The following is a 20,284-nucleotide window of genomic DNA, read 5'->3' as shown; positions in this document are numbered from 1 at the left end:
ATGATTGATCAGCGTCAAGCAACTGGAGATAACAATACAGGAAACATATCACTTCTTATATACTCAGGGAAAGGCGTGTTACAACCCGTTTTGTAATAAAGTTGCAAAGTGTAATAATTATTACAAAACGGGTTGAAAGTCTTATTACAAAGTGAAATGCACATAGCAACCCGTTTTGTAATAAAGTTGCAAAGTGTAATAAACTTGGTGAATGATGCTGAAAGTGTTCAATTGGCACCCATAACTTGCTTATAAGTTCAATTAGGAACACAAACGGTCTTTACGTTAAAATTGGTCGTCATCATATCTACTTTGGATGAAAAGTTGACCTAACATTGGAATCATTTCAAAGTGTAATAATTATTACACTTTGCAACTTTATTACAAAACGGGTTGTAACAAAGGCGTACGGAGAGACAGTGAAAATATATTTAGCAAGGTCAAAGGTTCTAAAGATTAAAAATATAGGTCACAAAGGTTTAAAAGTTTACAACAACAAAACCGGTAATTTTTTTTTATCTAGATTCCATGTTTTGAAACTTACCTTGTAGTATTTTATCCATATTAATGACAAAATATTGCCGAATGCAATAACACCCAAAGTACCTGTCACTGCACTATCTTCCGATCGATTTATTGCTGAATAATATTTATTATTATTGAATTATTTAATGCAGCATATCAACAAATATGTCCCTGGTGGAAATGTTAGGAGACAGTATGTGGATTTCATGTCTAACACGTGTTTAATTCTGCAGACGTTCCCTTTTTCAACATTAAACTATTTCCGGATCCATTGAGGCATTGCAGTTTTACAGGCATACAGAAGAATTTAAATTCCTTTCTTCCCTAAAATGGGATTTGTAAGGATGTTGTACATTTACGGTTTGCTATGGCAGTGCCCTGGGGACCTAGAACAGTTAACCGCCCTCGAATGTTGATTGGTTGAATGCGACTCATTGTACTCAAGAAGGAAGGAAGGAAGGAAAGAAGGGGGGAAGGAAGGGAGGGGGGAGGAAGGAAGGGAGGGGGGAAGGAAGGGAGGGAGGTAGGGAGGGGGAAAGGGAGGAGGGAGGGAGGGGGAGGACGGGAGGAAGGGAGGATGAAGGAAGGAAGGAAGGAAGGAAGGAAGGAAGGAAGGAAGGAAGGGAGGGGGGAGGAAGGAAGGAAGGAAGGGAGGGAGGAAGGAAGGAAGGAAGGAAGGAAGGAAGGAAGGAAGGAAGGAAGGAAGGGAGGGAGGGAGGAGGAAGGAAGGAAGGAAGGAAGGGAGGGAGGGAGGGAGGAAGGTGGGAGGGAGGGAGGGAAGAAGGAAGGAGGTGGAATAAGGAAAGAAGGAAGGAAGGAAGGTAGGAAGGAAGGAAGGAAGGAAGGAGGGAGGGAGGGAGGACGGAAGGAAGGAAGGAAGGAAGGAGGGAGGGAGGACGGAAGGAAGGAGGGAGGGAGGAGGGGGGAGGAAGGAAGGAAGGAAGGAAGGAAGGAAGGAAGGAAGAGGGTGTGCGAGTCTCTCAGCACATGTTTGGCTGCTGTTTATTTTATTACTTTGTCACATGTTGTATCACATATACCATTAAGAATGCTTGATTTTGATAGTTTAGATAGAGGTATCCTTTTTTCCTACTGAAACCTCTTTCAAATCAGGACTTTCCACACAAAATCTGTGCGAAGAAAACATCAATACACAAAACATTGATCCATTAAAAAATGACTACCAATACCCATCAGCGCTCGGTTCCAAATTAAAATAACAGCTATCTTCTGAACAGCTGGACGACGTCAAATTTAAAAAAACAGTAGGTTTATCTCCTACATATACACAGAAAACTATAGGCTAAAGAACAGCACGTGGCCTGCAGGCTTACGAGACACACAGTACAGTAAAATATCACACTAGAATAATACTTCATAAAATGGTATACAAATATAGATATTTGATAAAAAGGCTGATTTTCAGCGATGCATTCACTTAATTTCCATCTCTATTCTGCCTTTTACTCCAAAAAGGAATCTGCTTCGTCGGATAATCGAAACGAGTTATTCCTCTGCCGTTGACATTTTAAATATGTATATTGGCATTCATTTGACTTTTTAAGGAAGTAACAATGATTTGAAGCTACGTTCAATATATATATATATTGGACAAATACAAAATTGCAAATGCTTTCTGAAAAAGTTGCGATTTGAAGACATTACCGAAAAGATATCGAAAAAAAAATATTATGAGGGAATTTTAATGTAAACCGTCATGCTCTTTAAATGTTGAATATGTGTACCAAATAGTATTGTTTTTGCATCCTTTCGTACAACACTGCTCAGTACCAAATATCATCTTATAAACATATATATACATGTCTGTTTATCTTTATATATTATATGATATATATGTCGACACAAAGTGATGAACGTAGCTTCAAACCGTTGTTACTTCCTTACAAAGACAAATGCATGCCAATCAAGTCGGTTTGATTTCCTGAAGCATGGCGTCATGGTGCCTTGTGTTGTTTGCAGGTATCGCGTCTAGCAGTGGCCATCAATTGTAAGGCATCTCTGGGTAAGAAAAATAACGGAAAATGATTTTGACAGTTTGACTGTTGGACGGAAATCTGTTTCCTGTGACATGACCGTCAGAAATGTACACTTTTTTTTATTATTATGCAGGTTTTATTATCATGGCGATGTCACGTATGATGAATACCCCACGTGAAGAAACACAGCTATCTCCAAGGTTCCGCCGAGTTAGACTCACACTTTGTCTATGAACCGGTTTTTTTAAAAAAAATAATTGTATTTTTTTCTTCAAACGAACCTGCCCTTTTCTGCTGTTTTCATATGGACGCGTGTGGAATCAAGGAAATTAGGCTTAATTTAGTTGGATCGAAAAATATAAATACCAGTATATAAATTCCACGGACATGGTGCAGGACTAGCTCGTCGTAAGTGACTGTTTCTGTGGAAATGTTCAGTCTAGCGTTTCGGAGCATGCGCATAACCAACTTGATTTATCCACCTATGCCAGACCGGCCTGTCATCACGTGACTAATGACCAGTTAAAACGGATGAAACCACGAGCACCAACACTGCGAGTTGAGTGACGAGACGAGTGACGAGTGACTCACGGATAAACATGATCCCAGCTCATGACCTGCCCACCTTCCTGGCTATTTTGGTATTTATTGGTGAGATGTTTTTTGTTTCGCATGCTATTTAAATAGAGACAGAGACGTCACCCACTTCACAGACCAGTAAGACGGTCAAGGACTGCAGATATGTTCGCCTTTCTGTTCCTCTGTTCTCTTGGTGAGTACGAGATCTTTCTGTTTCATCAGTGAAATAAACTGGAAACATGCGTCCCTATTCAGAAAGTTAGCAAATGTTTTTATTGATTTTTAGACGATGCAAAAGGTATGTTTTAGATCATACCGTTCTTATTCAGCTGCTCTAATGAAGACAGGTGTCACTGGATTGTCTGGTCTTCGCTTTATTGTCTGGTCAAGACTCGATTATTTACAGGCCGCCGTCGCATGATCGGCGTCAGGCGCAAAAAACACACCTTTTTCAGCAATGATAGTAGCAGGTCCTATCAGGGGTGGACAGACTTACCCTTTTCGCGAACACCTGATGGCATCACTGATTTTCAGGTCGGTCGGGTAGCCTAGTGGTTTAAGCGTTCGCTCGTCACGCCGAAAACCCGGGTTCGATTCCCGACATGGGTACAATGTGTGAAGCCCATTTCTGGTGTCCCTCGCCGTGATATTGCTGGAATATTGCTAAAAGCGGCGTAAAACCGAACTCTCTCACTGATTTTCAGTGATCCGTTCATATAATTTTCAAGCCGTTTGCCCTTTGCTCCCAATGGAATCTGTCTCAGCAGATAATCGAGTGTTCTTTGGCATTGCCGTTTTATGTTATTTTGACTGTTATACTGTTTGGGAGGGGAATGGTTCGATGCCGGTATTATCACAAAAGACAGGTTTCGTTACTCGGGCGCAAGGTGTGTTGTACAGGAATGTAAACTTGTACTTCCATCTTCTCGGTTGTGAGAACATGAAAGGCTTTAGCGTTCAGTAGTCGGACGGAATGTCCTTGTTCGATACCCCACCCCGGTACAACGATTTCAGCGCCGTAGCCAGCCGGGGAGGGGCGGGGGAGGGGGTGTTTTAGAGTTTTATTTGAATCAAGTTGGGGACAAGTGATAATTGTACAAATATTTGCCCCCTGTCAAAAAAAGGTAACTACGGCCTTGGATCATTTGTCATACAGCTGATTATTGATGAAATTTTCTCAACTGGGATGTCTATGCAGTAATTTGGCGATGAGTGGCAAATGCTCATATTACTAGCAGGACTCAGGAAAAGTAACTTATGATCAGAATCATTTTTCAAGCAGGTATATGCTTCAGTCCATAGACATGCTACTGACGTTACCATGGATACACAAACAGTTTTATTTCTTTTTGCATTTACTCAGTTAAAATAATGTTCAAACCTGACCTGTTTTGTCACTTTACGCTGTTTATTTGCTACATTATTTAATCTAAATTGCATGATTTCATTGTATTTAATAATTCATGTCTGAAAATACTTTCCCTCTGCATTTTGTGACTATTTGATGTAAGCTTAAAAGGAATCCACAAAAATATTTTTATTGTAAGCCGAGGATAACAGAAATATTAATCCTGCTTAATGCAACATAATTTCACTACTTCTTCCACGTAAAACTAGCGGGTGTTACTTATTATTGACATCTGTTATCATAACATTCGATAACGAGACAATGTTGATGATGACGCAAGACGTGCGTTAACACTTCGCCCTTGGGCACTCACAAATCAGTGCATGACGTACCGCGATGTAACCACTGTTTGGCGTCAGATATAGCGTTTCATTTATCATTGATGAAGGCCAATTTGTCAATAGCTTTTAAACTATTAAATTGCAGTTCTATTCCTGTCAACCTCCAACAGATATTTAACAGTTTATTTGTATTTTTCATATATAGTATGCGTTCCTCAACAATAGATATATTTGACTCAGTAACTAACTGTTTATGAAAATAAAGAACGCACGGTTTAATTAAGTTCGTTCCGTGTCCATATTGGAACTTTTTCATTATAAATCCTACAATGGTCAGACATAGTTGCCAGGTAACCAGTGTTAAATGAAATATTCAGTTTCAAGAGGATTTTTGATCAAAAGAATCACGTTCCTTAAAAATTATTAAAATATACACATGTTCACAAACATACAAAAATAAACTCCTCGAATATCCAGATATTATTCCTGTGAACGGATCTTACATTGTTATTATTATTGTTTTTTTTATATATTTTTGTTGTTGTTGTTGTTGTTGTTGGAGACAACACAATGTTGATAACAGCGAGTGTGTTTTTTTGTTTCATTTGGAGAAATTGGTTTATCTCTTTAATACACAGGGCTGTAATTACATATATGTATGTCATGTACAGTAACTAATGTGGTGTTCTTGTCTACTAGGCTGTGCCATCGCGGTACCAATCAACCAAGGTGAAACAACCATGACCCCTGCTCTGACAACGGGAGGTAACTCTGCATCGTACCCTGTCGCCAACATCCTGTCATCTATTCGCTCCGCCCTGGGTGCTGGTGCTGGTGATGATGCGGCCGATCTAACAGGTAGATATATATAAAAGCGACAAAATCCCTAATCATAAAAAAATTGTCTTCTAAAAAACAGAGTCCACTGCAGAATCGGGGGCTAGGATTGTCAGCACCATACCCGTGCTCGTAGGTGTTGCACTAAACGAAATAGGGAATTGTCATGATTGTTTAATTATCTAGTTCTGCAGATAGCCTCCAAAACGCTACCCAGTACTGGGCACATGCGTCATTGGACATCACCTCGGGTTCTCCAGCAACATCAAGTTGACATGCCTGCCCTGATATAATATAGATACTGGCGGTCGGGTAGCCTAGTGGGTAAAGCGTTCGCTCGTCACGCCGAAGCCACGGGTTCGATTCCCGACATGGGTACAATGTGTGAAGCCCATTTCTAGTGTCCCCGCGCCGTGATATTGCTGGAATATTGCTAAAAGCAGCATAAACCCAAAATCACTCATTTACTAACTGCTCAAAACACTGTGAAACCCAATTCACTCTCACAGTTGAATTGGATCACTTGCTTCTCTGCAACATGACCAGTGCAACTTTCTTGCTTGATCCTTAATGAAATACATCAACACATCAGTTTTTACCGTCCTGGTAGTAATTCAACCTGAATAACTATTACATATAAAGCGGGGGGTTGGGTCCTTGTTTTCCTTGTTCGTGTGGTTGTCATCATCATTACCTGTTTTTCTTATTTTGCATTAGTGAGTGAGTAAGTGAGTTGGGTTTAACGCCGCTTTGAACAGTATTACAGTTACATCGCGGCGTGTCAGCTTAATGTGGGAGGAAAGCCCGAAGTGATGCAGGTATCAGACGTTTACCACTTCGGTGAAACCCACGAGTACGGGTATGGTGCTGACAAACCTAGAAACATAATCGGGGCGAATCGGGATTCGAACCCACAATCATAGGTTTTTGGCGTGCCCGAGGGACGCAACTCTGCACAGCGAATCGCGGCGCCTTAGACGACTGGGCTACCCGTACCCCCTATTTTGCATTATGTAATTATTTAATTGTATTTGGGCCTGGGAGGGCAGTTGGTTGTTGTGGAAAAGGGTATTCAGGATACTTATAAAGTGAATGGTATAATTTAATTTATCATCCCAAACTGGCTCCCACAGGAGATATCGCTTGGGTGAGATCAAGCGATATCTACACTGTAGATATCTCTGCAATGAAATTGCATCACAATGCTTTGCAGACCATTGTGACAATCGCAATCAATCACAATCAAATGACATCACTAATGGCTCTGCTATTGAAGCTGCTAGCAGTACTTTTTACACTTAATACACTGCTTATTACTTTCTACAATCTGAAAAAGTTGGAAGAATGATGTTGGATGATAAATAAAATGTCACCCTCTTGTCTTTTGATATCAAATATATCAACAGTCGTTGATAAAAGTGGAAAAAAAAACCTCGGCAGCGTCGGAAGTTTTCCCACTTTTATCAAGTCGTGTTGATATATTTGATATCAAAGGACACTCGGGTGAGATTCTCTATATAATACCCATCGTGTAGCATGGGACCAAATTTTGGATCGACTGTGATGAGAGCGTCGCAACTATATCATATCAGTTTCCGACTACATGTAACGGGACTTGAGAAACTTACCCGATCACACAGTGGTGACTGCAACCCAGAAGCTTTGACAAAATCACTTACGTAAATATCCTCCACTATACCCTACAACATGCGAGTACAACCCGTCAATCCATTTCAGTCCATTTCTTATTTCTGGATGAAGTTGTCAGCTGTGATTTGTACGTTACATAACATCATGTAGGATGACATAAAACCGCCGCCCCGGGGTACAGTAACGGGAGGACCGCCAGGCTTGATGGCGCGTACACCTCTCTGCATATACAGCATTAGCTTGAAGCATTCACTGCGTTAATCTCGCTCGTTAAACACCTTATTAATAGACCTTTTTATGAATAAACTTAGCGTCCGATCATTTGAGGGGGATGGGTGGTTATAATTTGTTCCCAGGGTTGCACACAATTAGTCGGTTAGAACGCAACGTGACCTGGGTTAAAACCATGTTTGGTTCTTCACTGAAGTTAGTGAGTAAGTGAGTATAGTTTTACGCCGCTTACAGCAATAATACAGCAATATCACGGCGGGGACGAAACAATGTGGACCTTTGTCCCATCTCAAACTTTTTGTCCCCTGAGCAGCTCTTACAAGGACTCATACTCTCACTAGACATGGCAATGTCGTATAAAAGAGCAAGTATTATTCAGGAACATGTGTGTATTCGTATGCAGACCCAGTAGGGAGTTTGACTCATATTCTCACTAGACATGGCAATGTCGTATAAAAGAGCAAGTATTATTCAGGAACATGTGTGTATTCGTATGCAGACCCTGTAGGGAGTTTATTTCATCAATCAGTAGACATGGCAATGTCGTATAAAAGAGCAAGTATTATTCAGGAACATGTGTGTATTCGTATGCAGACCCAGTAGGGAGTTTGACTCATACTCTCACTAGACATGGCAATGTCGTATAAAAGAGCAAGTATTATTCAGGAACATGTGTGTATTCGTATGCAGACCCAGTAGGGAGTTTGACTCATACTCTCACTAGACATGGCAATGTCGTATAAAAGAGCAAGTATTATTCAGGAACATGTGTGTATTCGTATGCAGACCCAGTAGGGAGTTTATTTCATACTCTCACTAGACATGGCAATGTTGTATAAAAGAGCAAGTATTATTCAGGAACATGTGTGTATTCGTATGCAGACCCAGTAGGGAGTTTATTTCATACTCTCACTAGACATGGCAATGTCGTATAAAAAGAGCAAGTATTATTCAGGAACATGTGTGTATTCGTATGCAGACCCAGTAGGGAGTTTGACTCATACTCTCACTAGACATGGCAATGTCGTATAAAAGAGCAAGTATTATTCAGGAACATGTGTGTATTCGTATGCAGACCCAGTAGGGAGTATATTTCATACTCTCACTAGACATGGCAATGTCGTATAAAAGAGCAAGTATTATTCAGGAACATGTGTGTATTCGTATGCAGACCCAGTAGGGAGTTTGACTCATACTCTCAGTAGACGCGACAATGTCGTATAAAAGAGCAAGTATTATTCAGGAACATGTGTGTATTCGTATGCAGACCCTGTAGGGAGTTTGTCTCATACTCTCAATAGACGCGACAATGTCGTATGAAAGAGCAAGTATTATTCAGGAACATGTGTGTTAAAACGTTCGCTCGTCACGCCGAAGACCCGGGTTCGATTCCCAACATGGGTACAATGTGTGAAGCCCATTTCTTGTGTCCCCCGCCGTGATATTGCTGGAATATTACTTAAAGCGGCGTAAAACCATACTCACTCACTCTTAATGACCCTATGAATATATACCGAGTGACGACCTCGATGATTTGTAGTCACGAGTCAGTGACGTTCTACTGTGTAGTCCAGTCACACATTTTCACGGGTCACGTGGGAGACCAGTTACATTGCTCACGCTAAATGACGTTGGATCTAGACGCTAATACGTCTCGCCGACAAGGTGGCTAGAGATGACATTCCCGGTTTATTGGTGGCTTAAACCGACCCGAAGCTTCCTGCACCCAGACAACAAGTGAAATAAACGTTCTCTTATTAACCTGTCACACTTGTCATGATGAAATATACACATAACTCAAGCGTACAGCAGGACGTATGTTGTGCATTGTTTACATGTACACTTTAGACAAAGTACAGTAAACGATGCTTATAACCGTAGTTCATTATAAGCTGATATACCACATATATACAACAAAGGGCCGGGACCGAAAAATAAATTCGTTATATCCGTCTGTTCGTTATAAGGTCTTCGTTATAAATGCAGTTTACTGAATTATATAGGGACTCTTTGACCCATGGGATATGACGTATACAGAAATATGTAAAACACTTACAGATTATTATGTGTTCATATTAATGAGACATTATTCATTTCCACGGTTTGTGTTTTTAACTTCAAACAACACTAGATGCATGGGTAAGGCTATTAAAAAACACTATTTTAGCGGTTTTCAGGAAGCCCGTGTCTACGATTTAAACATGACCAAGCTTTTCGCCCAATCTGATTTCTTAGAGGTACACGTAGATACAATCGGCGTCATTATTTTATCCATACCTTTGTATTTCATCATAACAGAGGCTCAAACGTTGCAAGTGTAGGAAAAAACAAAGCTCGTTGTCAACCATCTTATCATGTCTCAAATGTTCATACCCTTATTTCATAAATTTTTCCCCAACTTTAAGATTTGACATTTGAAGTGGGCGAAACGGCGCTTATCATATATCCCCTTCTTTCATTCAAACGCACGTGTTTCGATATATAGCTTGGATGTTTAATGGGTAAAAAAGCTATCATGAAAAACAATGTGACCATGCCAATGCCATTAAACAGTTAATATTATCATCCGTCGAAGCCCCGAATGATTAGAGAAAATGTTATGTTTTGTTTTAAACTACATGCCCTAAGTTCTGTGAAGTATACTACTCAAAAGATGTTAATGATCACCCGAATCTTTCATATTGATAATGTTAAACTGTCATGGCATGAGAGATTAACTATTGTAATATGAAAGAATCAGGTGATCCTTTACTTCTTTTGAGTAGTATATAGACACGAGTGTATGATACATAGAATGACAAGAAACATCATTGATTCCATAAAACGAAACATTTACAATTGAACGACAATCACATGATCTTGACAAGTGAGATCACGTCATTTGATCACGTGATGTATATTCACAATTTATTCATGTTAGCCATTTAGGTTTGGAAATTTGCAAGTTTGCTGTAAGCTTAGTTTGTCAAATGTTTAACGCCAAACTCAGCAATAGTCCAGACGAAGTATGTAAGGAATCGAGTCTGGACCACACAAACCAGTGTTTGATATTATGAGCAACGTCCCATGCCGTCGGGGAACGATGACCCTCACTCAACACAGTCACCGTGTTCGTGGGAACCTATTCTAGCCTGCAGGGGGCATGGGTGGCCCAGTCTTCTAAAGCGCCGCGATTCGCTGTGCAGAGTTGCGTACCTTTGGCAAGCCAGAAACCTATGATCGTGGGTTCGAATCCCGATTCGCTCCGATTATATTTCAAGGTTTGTCAGCACCATACCCGTGCTCGTGGGTTTCACCGAAGTGGTAAATGTCTGAGACCTTCATCACTTCGGGCTTTCCTTCCACATTAAGCTGACACGCCTCGATGTAACTGGAATACTGTTAAAAGCGGCGTTAAACCAAACTCACTCACACATTTACTATTCTAGCCCGGTCTCCACAAAACAATACTTGATGGTGTAGAACCCGTGGCAGTAGAACATCGGGAAAGTACGGTAGAACGATAAAGCGCCCAGTGTCGCCTCGAAGTATGCTGTGTTGTCGGCTGGCCCCGAATCATCACTAGTACACCATTCTGAATCATAAAACACCAACATATTTAAAGGATGTGAGCACCGTCGCCTACATGAATGTTGAGAACGTCATATAACACCGAGGTGACAGCTGACACGAGTCCTACACACATTACCCATGGACAGGTCGGGGACCGTCTCACACATACATCAGTGCGGGAGGCCATGAAGACATGGGGGCAGACAGATACATCCATGGTAGGTCTGTCTCCACGTGTGTTGAATAGGGAACAGCTTCATCCTTGGCACCTTCAAGGCAAGAACATTCTTGTTGTTTCAGTCACGGAAGATTAATTCTGTATATTACAGTCGGGGAATAATTTATCTGGCTGATAAACTCTTGTAACCATGAAGTTCCTGACCATAAGATTTGAATATTTAGTGATAAAGCGACGGATAGGGTTGTTTATGAATCATAAACTTTAGGTGTCATTAAAAAGTCGCATTATGTATATAGTGCCGTGTATAACAGGCGCGACAGCATGATGGAAACATCGGACCACATCTTAAGTATATATAGGTATATGTTATGTATATGATACGTATATATTATGTACATATTATGTATATGTTATGTATATGTCATGTATATATTATGTATATGTTATCTGTTTCTTATGTACATAGTTTTCCTAAATGTTATGACGTCACGTAACTATATCTTACTACTTCATGTCCGTTATTCAGTTATGGCCTGATGAGACTCGTACGTGGTACGAGTTGAAAGCGCTAGCCTATTAAAACTGTGTTCAATCTTACTCCACTTATTTAATTATTACTATATACATATATATATGTTATGTATATGTTATGTTATGTATATGTTATGTATGTTTATATGTTATGTATAGAAAGGAATGAAAGGCAACGGCTCACTCAGAAATAATATGCATGGACAAATCTAAAGTTATAGACATGTTATTATACTTTCTTAACTATTTTGTATTGTACCATATGTTTCCGTGCTTTTTTGAGGTGAACAATTGACTTGCATTTGCATGTGTTTGTAACGGTTGCCATCGTAGGGGCAGAATGCACTCACCGTTATGCGAATACCTTGTATCATCACTACTTAATAGTGTTTAATAAACACGTGCTACATTCGATAGAGAAATGACTTATTTACATGAATATAACATATACCAATATACAACATCACAGCTTCTAGTTCAAGAAGGCTGCTACTCATTCAAGTTTTTGATAAATATATAACTTTCAATGAAAGTGACGCTCTTCCAATTCAGATTCTGTGAAATACTTACCTAAAACATGTGATGGTGGTTACGGTAGGACATAGTTGAGGTTAGGTCATATAAATATGAAAATACATGTGTGACGTTATTTGGAAAATTGACTCCAATCACAGCTTGAGCTTCAATACTGTGTCTCCACTACTTAGCCCAAGGGAACCTGTTCGGCTGAAAAGTCAGAGTGACAGAATGACATTTTGAATCTTATTGTTTGTCGCAATAGTCAAAATTTACGGACATTTTGTACAGCGACTAGATATTTTGTACAGCGACTAGACATTTTGTACAGCGACTAGACATTTTGTATGGCGACTAGACATTTTGTACAGCGACTAGACATTTTGTACAGCGACTAGATATTTTGTACAGCGACTAGATATTTTGTACGGCGACTAGACATTTTGTACGGCGACTAGACATTTTGTACAGCGACTAGATATTTTGTACAGCGACTAGATATTTTGTACGGCGACTAGATATTTTGTACGGCGACTAGATATTTTGTACCGCGACTAGATATTTTGTACGGCGACTAGATATTTTGTACAGCGACTAGATATTTTGTACCGCGACTAGACATTTTGTACAGCGACTAAATATTTTTTCAGCTACATCTGCAAGCCAGGTTTTTTTGTAAAATAAAATTATGAGCCTAAATATTTTTTGAGGAAAAACATCTTGCAACAATTTTTTTGGCTGTATTTTTTATTTAACAGTCAGAAGCATTTTTTTCAAGGATTTTCTGGGACAATAAATTTCAATAAAATCCCTTTAGACCCCTGTAGACGCATTCTAATCTGAGTGGACAACCACTTCGGCTCATAAACTCCTTCAAACGAGTTCAAACTGGACATAGAAACGGAAATATCAACTTGGTGTTAAGGATCACGATCAACTCTTTCTGATCCTCCTTATGGGTTGAATGTCACGAAGGTGTCTTTTGCTGCAAACCGTACAATACTTCAGATGCATTTATATATACATAATGTCCTTAATGACACACAAATAGGTATACTTTATTTCATCAGAAGTCAACTTTGATTCCGTATAAGAAACAAAACCCCATTTCGCGGGGTCCGCCATTTTGTCTTCTTGTGTTGTAGTATTCGTTTACAATCTTGAATATCGCCATGGACATCTAAATGTCACTGGCACTCTACTGAAGGTCGCAAAGTGTGGATCTGGTTGTCAGGGTCGGTAGCTTGGATGATTGCCTGTTATCCTACCAAGCGGTGTCATCATCATGACTAACTGATGACTGTGGCATATAGAGAATCTCACCCGAGTGTCTTTTGATATCAAATATATCAACACGAGTTGACAAAAGTGGAAAAATTCCGAGGCTTGCCGAGGATTTTTGCCACTTTTATCAACGAGTGTTGATATATTTGATATCTAAAGACACGAGGGTGAGATTTTATTTATCATCCAACATCTTTCTTCCAACTTTTTCAATTTGTAGAAAGTAATTAGCAGTGTCTTCAGTGTAAAAAGTACTGCTAACAGCCCCAGTAGCAGAGCCATTAGTGATGTCATTTGATTGTGACGTCATGATAACCAGTGACGTCACAATGGTCTGCAAAGCATTGTGATGTATTTTCATTGCAGCGATATCTACAGTGTAGATATCGCTTGATCTAATCCAAGCGATATCTCCTGTGGGAGCCAGTTTTGGATGATAAAATACAGACCCATACACTGGCACTCTACTGAATGTCGCAAAGTGTGGATCTGGTTGTCAGGGTCGGTAGCTTGGATGATTGCCTGTTATCCTACCAAGCAGTGTCATCATCATCACTAACTGATGACTGTGGCATAATACAGACACATACACACATTTTCGATACATACTTCTTTGCAACATCAGTCTTCAACTCCGTTGTTTCTATTTCAGACATCGCCGATGACCTCACGGAAGCTGACGTTGATGATCTTCTAGACGACGGCGACGATGCTGCTGTTGAAAACAGACCACTAAAGGATGATGACATGGCCGACGACCTTACCGACACAGACATTGATGATCTTTTCGATGAAGACGATTATGATGAAGACGACGGTAGTAGGATCGCCGTGACTGATGATGGTGTGGGGGATGATCTGATTGACGCCGACGTTATGGACTTCCTTGATGATGCAAAGAGCAGCGACGATAAATACTACGACGACCAAAGCGAACAAGAGGATCACTTCGATGATATCGGGGAAGATCTGACGGAAACAGATGTTGACGATTTATATGATGATAAAGATGATGACGATGAAGATGATGATGACGATGACGATGAGGATAGCAGCTTCTATAGCAAGATGAAGGAAGTACGTGACAATATCAGAGAAGGTCTAGCAGATGCTAGCAGCAATGAAGGTGGTGATGGCAGGCCAAATGAGGAGACCAATAAGGACGATTCATCTATTAAAGATCTTGATGACTTCATTGGTGATATCGACAGCTTGTTGCTTGATCTGGAAAGAAGCGATGAAGGGGAGGATGAAGAATTTGATGATGATTTTGTCAAATTTATGAAGGATTTCAAGTCTCTAGCTGCTAACGGCAGTATCAGAAAGACTACTGACATGTCCGATGAAGATATTGACGAATTGTTTGACGACGTTGATGATGACAAGGAGGAAGGGGAGAAAAATGGTAATGAGCAAGCTAGTCTGAAGGAGAGGGTGGCCCATATGAAGGAAAGAATAGCACGAATGAAAGCTGGAAATGGTGATGATGGTGATAGTAAAGAAAATGCTAGTCTCAAAGAAAATTGGGTCGACATGAAAGAAAGAATAGCAGAAATGAATGCAGGCAACGATGCTGATGATGATAATGATAGTGATGATGATGATGATGATGATGATGATGATGATGATGATGATGATGATGATAACAGTGATGAAACACCTAATCTCAATGAACGGATGGAAGATATAAGAGAAAGAATATTAGACATAAATGCTGCTGATGGTCTCAACGAAAGGATGGAAGAAATGAAAGAAAGAATAGGAGAAATGAATGCCCGTAATGGTAACGATGATGACGATGATGACGATGATGACGATGATGGTGATGATGATCGTGTTGGAGAACTGAGAGAAAGGTTACATGATTTGACCAGAAGCCGCAACGGTGAAGATGACAAAACAAGTATGGAAGAATTGGTTGAGGGCATTAACGATAGAATCGAAGATGCACATGATGTTGATGATGCTGATTCATCCGATGATGATGATGACGATGACGATGATAAGCCTACATTAGCCGACATCATTGGTGACATAAGAGACAGAATTGAAGACCAAGTTAGCGGAGAGGTTGAAGGCGATGATAATGATGACCATGATGATGATGTTGATGCTAATGCCGACAAACCTACATTCAAAAATTATGTCAATGAAATGAAAGAGAGAATAGCAGAGCGGATGGATGATACTGCGTCTGATAGTGGTGAAGATGATGATGATTCCCGTGAACAGTCCGCTCTCAGTAACAGAATGGAGTCGATAAAGGAGAAGATACAAAAACTAAGAAACAAAAGCGATGATGATGATGATGATGATGACGATAATGATGATGATGGCATTCAGACGCCACAGCGGACCCGGCTGGAGATGCTCAGACAGACGGTAAGGGCCTCCCGGGAACGGCTGGATGATCTGAAGGATACTTTGCAGGACCTCGCTGTGGTTGATGCTGACAAAGATGATGATAAAGATGACGACAGCGACTACGATTCCTTCGACAGTAGTGACGATGCCGACTATGACACCGATGACAGTAAAGAGGATGCTGAGGTTTATGGTGGAGACGACAGTCAGAGCCTCCGACTTAGGTTGAGGCATCGGTTACGGTCTCAACGCATCACCGAGAACAGCGCCGATAGTGTTGGTGATGAAGATGATGATGATGATGATGGCGGCAAAGAAACGTCTTCGGCGATGCCTCTATACGACGACGACAGTGATGATAAAGGTACCCTATAATTGATTTCATGAATGAAGCAAATATCATTTTTAATTCGTTGCGGGAGTACAAGTAGTTCGTTCGTCTAAGGCTCCACAATTTGCGCTCCTTGGGGTGTCAGAATCCCATGATCGTTGGTTCGAACAATGAGTCGCATATTGTTCTCGTGACGTTAACCACTTTTGTGCTGACAAACATAAAAAATAAGGTGCACGCATGCACGCGTCTGTCTGTGTGTGTATGTCTGTGTGTGTATTGTGTGTGTGGGGGGGGGGGGGGTGGTGTGGAGGGTGGGGGGGGTGGGGGGGTGGGGTGGGGGGTGGGGGTGTAGGTGGGTGGTTGCTTGTACTAGTCCGGACTGATGCCGATTTATAGTGCTAGCTCACTGAGATACCATGCCGCAGTTTAACATGAATACCCCTCTCAGACACAGTATACTCACTCCAAGCCGACCCGAGCCAACGGAACTCGAACCCACGTTCATGTGTAGTTTCTGTCCCCCCCAAAAGACGTACCTCAGCAAAGCGTCACAGGGGCGCTCTTGTCGACAGGGCCACCTGTTCCGATTGCGATGTTCATAAATATCCTCACTACAGTCGTTTGCACCCACATGTCATGATTTCATTCAGAAAAGAAAGGATTTGGTTAGAATTAAAACACATCTGTGACATCACTCTATTGTTTGAACGCTCCATTACTTTTCAGGAATGGAGAGATATTTGTCAACTATACATTATCTTGAAACAGCATTTGAATTAATTTCCACTAGGAATGGACGGAACTATTTTTACATTTATTGACAAGTGAATAATATAATGTCAATTTTATTTCCGAAAACATGTGTTGCCAGCGGGGTTCGAACCCGCATCGTTTGATTTGAAAAACGTAATTTATACGTAATTTATACGTAATTTAAACGTAATTTAAACGTAATTTAAGTAGGGGAATATCCTCGTAACTCCCCATTCCTTAAAATGGGGCCTCTGCTCCATTATTTTTAAGGAATTGAGAGTTACTCGGACGACCCCTCCACGTAAAGCTTTCTTCATCTTAACATCTTAAATTTTGCGTTTTTGAAAACATAGTGTAAATCGAAATATTTGCATCAGAAATCTCCATCCAGATTTGACATGAATTGTACATGAGGCAGGGACAGAGTACATCAATCACAGAGTTCTTGAACTCTTCACGTACACGTGATCAATCATGTACAGGTCATCCTGACCCGGTCGGCCATGTGACACATTGTTGATGGTGCGAGACTCCGTTACGTAGACGCTGGACGTCACATGACAATCTCAATGTATGTCTGACTTAATGATACATCTCTTGTAAGCACGTAGTGCCACAATGTGGTATATTACAGGAAATGTATGACGGGTTACTTCATGATATCTATTATGATCACGATGCATAACAATGTGGTGATATTACAAGCAATGTTGACGTTTCACTTGATTCATCACGTAGCGAAACGATGTGCGTACTACGGGCTAGGGTGACGTATTACTTAATGATATGCCTGTCCAGAGATGCCGCACATTTTTTATTCGGGGTAGGGACCTGGGGGCTGGGGGGTTGTGGGGGTGGGGGTGGGGCGGAGTCCTATCAAAACACAGTAATTGTCACCGAAAATTCGTGAAAAAAATAATTATGCTCCATATTGTCTGCCAAACAAACGGCATCGTTTTCTTTAGAAAAAAAATATAAATTTTCGCACACAGATTTCATTACCAAAATATCTTGGTTTGGTGCTGTAGCTGAAAAAATATCTACAATAGAACTCGAGGGGACCACTAATTTTAGTTCGTAATAACCGTAGTTCGTTATAAGCATATATACAGCATATGTACAATGGTCGGGACTTAAAATAAGTTCGTTATATCCATCAGTTCGTTAAAGCGTGTTCGTTTTAAACGTAATTTACTGTCGTCTCAATACAAAATGCAAGCCCCTTCTTCCCCTTGCAGGTACCTGTCCCTCCTACCCGGTGAAGATCCGGAAGAACGTCGTCACAGTCTCCACTGGAGATGGATGTGAAATGTGAGTAACACTTTCAGAAACCTCTACCGTTTGCAGCGGTAACGTTTTGTGTGTACTGTTCTACATAGTGCATGAGTGAGTGAGTGAGTGAGTGAGTGAGTATGGTTTTACGCCGCTTTCAGCAATATTCCAGCAATATCACGGCGGGGGACACCAGAAACAGAGTCATGAAAAGACTTAAATGTAAATCGCACAAAATCCAAATATGTATGTTCCTCCCACGAATAACATGACATATTACGAGACATTTAGTGACAAGCTGGTGTAAGTTTGTTTAATACAGTTACCTGCGTGAAGGTTTCTTGGTTTCCTGAGGCGGCCGGGTAGCCTAGTGGTTAAAGCGTTCTTTCGTCACGCCAAAGACCCAGGTTCGATTCCCGACATGGGTACAATGGGTGAAGCCCTTTTCTGGTGTCCCCCGCCGTGATATTGCTGGAATATTGCTAAAAGCGGCATAAAGCCATACTCACTCACTCACTCTTCGGCTCCTTTTTTGGTGGATTCAGTTTTATTTGCCTTCTGTCTGCTCTTGAGACGCAGTTATACATATGGATGCCCAAACTCGTTGCTGGTTGTTTAACGCCGTTCACATCAATATTCCAACTACATGAATAATTATTATTATTATTATTATTATTATTATTATTATTATTATTATTATTATTATGACACATGAAGTATATAGTTGTCATCTTTCTCCCCAGCGTCATCAAGTTGTCTGGACATAGCACCGGAAACGTCATGATACGGAAGCGGAACTGAAGATCACGTCACATGGGGAGTAGCGTCACCAATCGCGTATTTCCGGAAAGGGGCTAATGGTTAAGAGTGCGAATGGCCGGGGAGCGTTTTCAAGTTTGGATGGTGGGGGTTGTGGACGTGGTTGGGTGCGGTTGAAGTAAAGGATCATTTAAACCCCGAAGTCGCCCGAAAATATCTATTTCAAATGCCAGATGACAGTTCAAGACGAAGTTTGACAGAGGGAAGTCTCGACAACACAGGTCAAGGTCGTTGTTGGTGTACATAGTATTTCTGTGTGGCGAGTTACATCCTCATCCACATTCAAGTAAACTTGCACATCATCATGGCGTGAAGGATTTGTATTTCACTTTATTGTCAGAATATATATTTTTACAAATATTGGCATGGGTGTCGTTTATGTTCTGTTTTTTGTTGGTTTTTTTCAAACAATGAGTGAGTGAGTGAGTTAATATTTAACGTCACATAGGCATTATTTCAGCCATATCGTTACGAGAAAAAGTACTATATTCAAATTAGATATATTTAGATAGTATAAAACCTGTCGTCGAAGGACAGTAAAATAACTATATTTATCACAGATTGTATTTAAAACTAGCAGATAACCATAAAAATAGAACACCATATGTAACAGTACAAGATAAAAATGAGCTATAGATCGCAAGCCACTGAAGTGGTCCTTTGCTACCTGCATGGACCCCAGGATTTACACCATCCCTTCAGTCGCTGGCGATTGTACGTAAGTAAGTATGTAACCTATGCTGCTGTTGTTGCTGTCTCTGCTCCTCAAACTCCACCAACAATATCCATTTCTATTCAGACAGAGAGACATGGATCAATCTGTCAGCATAACTTCTGTGATTATTTCCAATGTGTCTTCAACTCAAACGATAAGCCAAGCTGAACCTATGAGTGGTAGGGGGCACGGGTGGCCCAGTCGTCTAAGGCGCCGCGATTCGCTGTGCAGAGTTGCGTCCCTTGGACACACCAGAAACCTTTGATTGTGGGTTCGAATCCCGGTTCACCCCGATTATGTTTCTAGGTTTGTCAGCACCATACCCGTGCTCGTGGGTTTCACCGAAGTGGTAAACGTCTGAGACCTGCATTACTTAGGGCTTTCCTCCCACATTAAGCTGACACGTGATATAACTGGAATACTGTTAAAAGCGGCGTTAAACACAACTCACTCAC

At 40.8% G+C, this 20,284-nt stretch overlaps 1 protein-coding gene across 2 annotated transcripts; it reads left to right on the top strand.

Annotated features, from left to right (window-relative positions):
- Positions 1-3,074: 3,074 nt before the first annotated feature.
- Positions 3,075-19,476, top strand: LOC124118558 (serine-aspartate repeat-containing protein F-like). Of its 2 annotated transcripts, none has more exons than XM_046480732.2 (5): positions 3,075-3,173; positions 5,490-5,648; positions 14,225-16,300; positions 18,262-18,334; positions 19,039-19,476. In XM_046480732.2, exons 1-5 carry the CDS (start codon positions 3,122-3,124, stop codon positions 19,094-19,096), a joined length of 2,418 nt encoding a protein of 805 aa, XP_046336688.2. In that variant the 5' UTR covers positions 3,075-3,121; the 3' UTR covers positions 19,097-19,476. The 2 variants fall into 2 exon arrangements, with proteins under 2 accessions (XP_046336688.2, XP_046336689.2); XM_046480733.2 differs by lacking the exon at positions 3,075-3,173 and adding an exon at positions 3,249-3,294.
- Positions 19,477-20,284: the final 808 nt, after the last annotated feature.

The sequence above is a fragment of the Haliotis rufescens genome, unplaced genomic scaffold (genome assembly GCF_023055435.1).
Source record: "Haliotis rufescens isolate VD_foot unplaced genomic scaffold, xgHalRufe1.0.p SCAF_122, whole genome shotgun sequence".
Lineage (NCBI taxonomy): Eukaryota > Metazoa > Mollusca > Gastropoda > Lepetellida > Haliotidae > Haliotis > Haliotis rufescens.
This window is presented reverse-complemented; position numbering and strand designations above follow the sequence as displayed.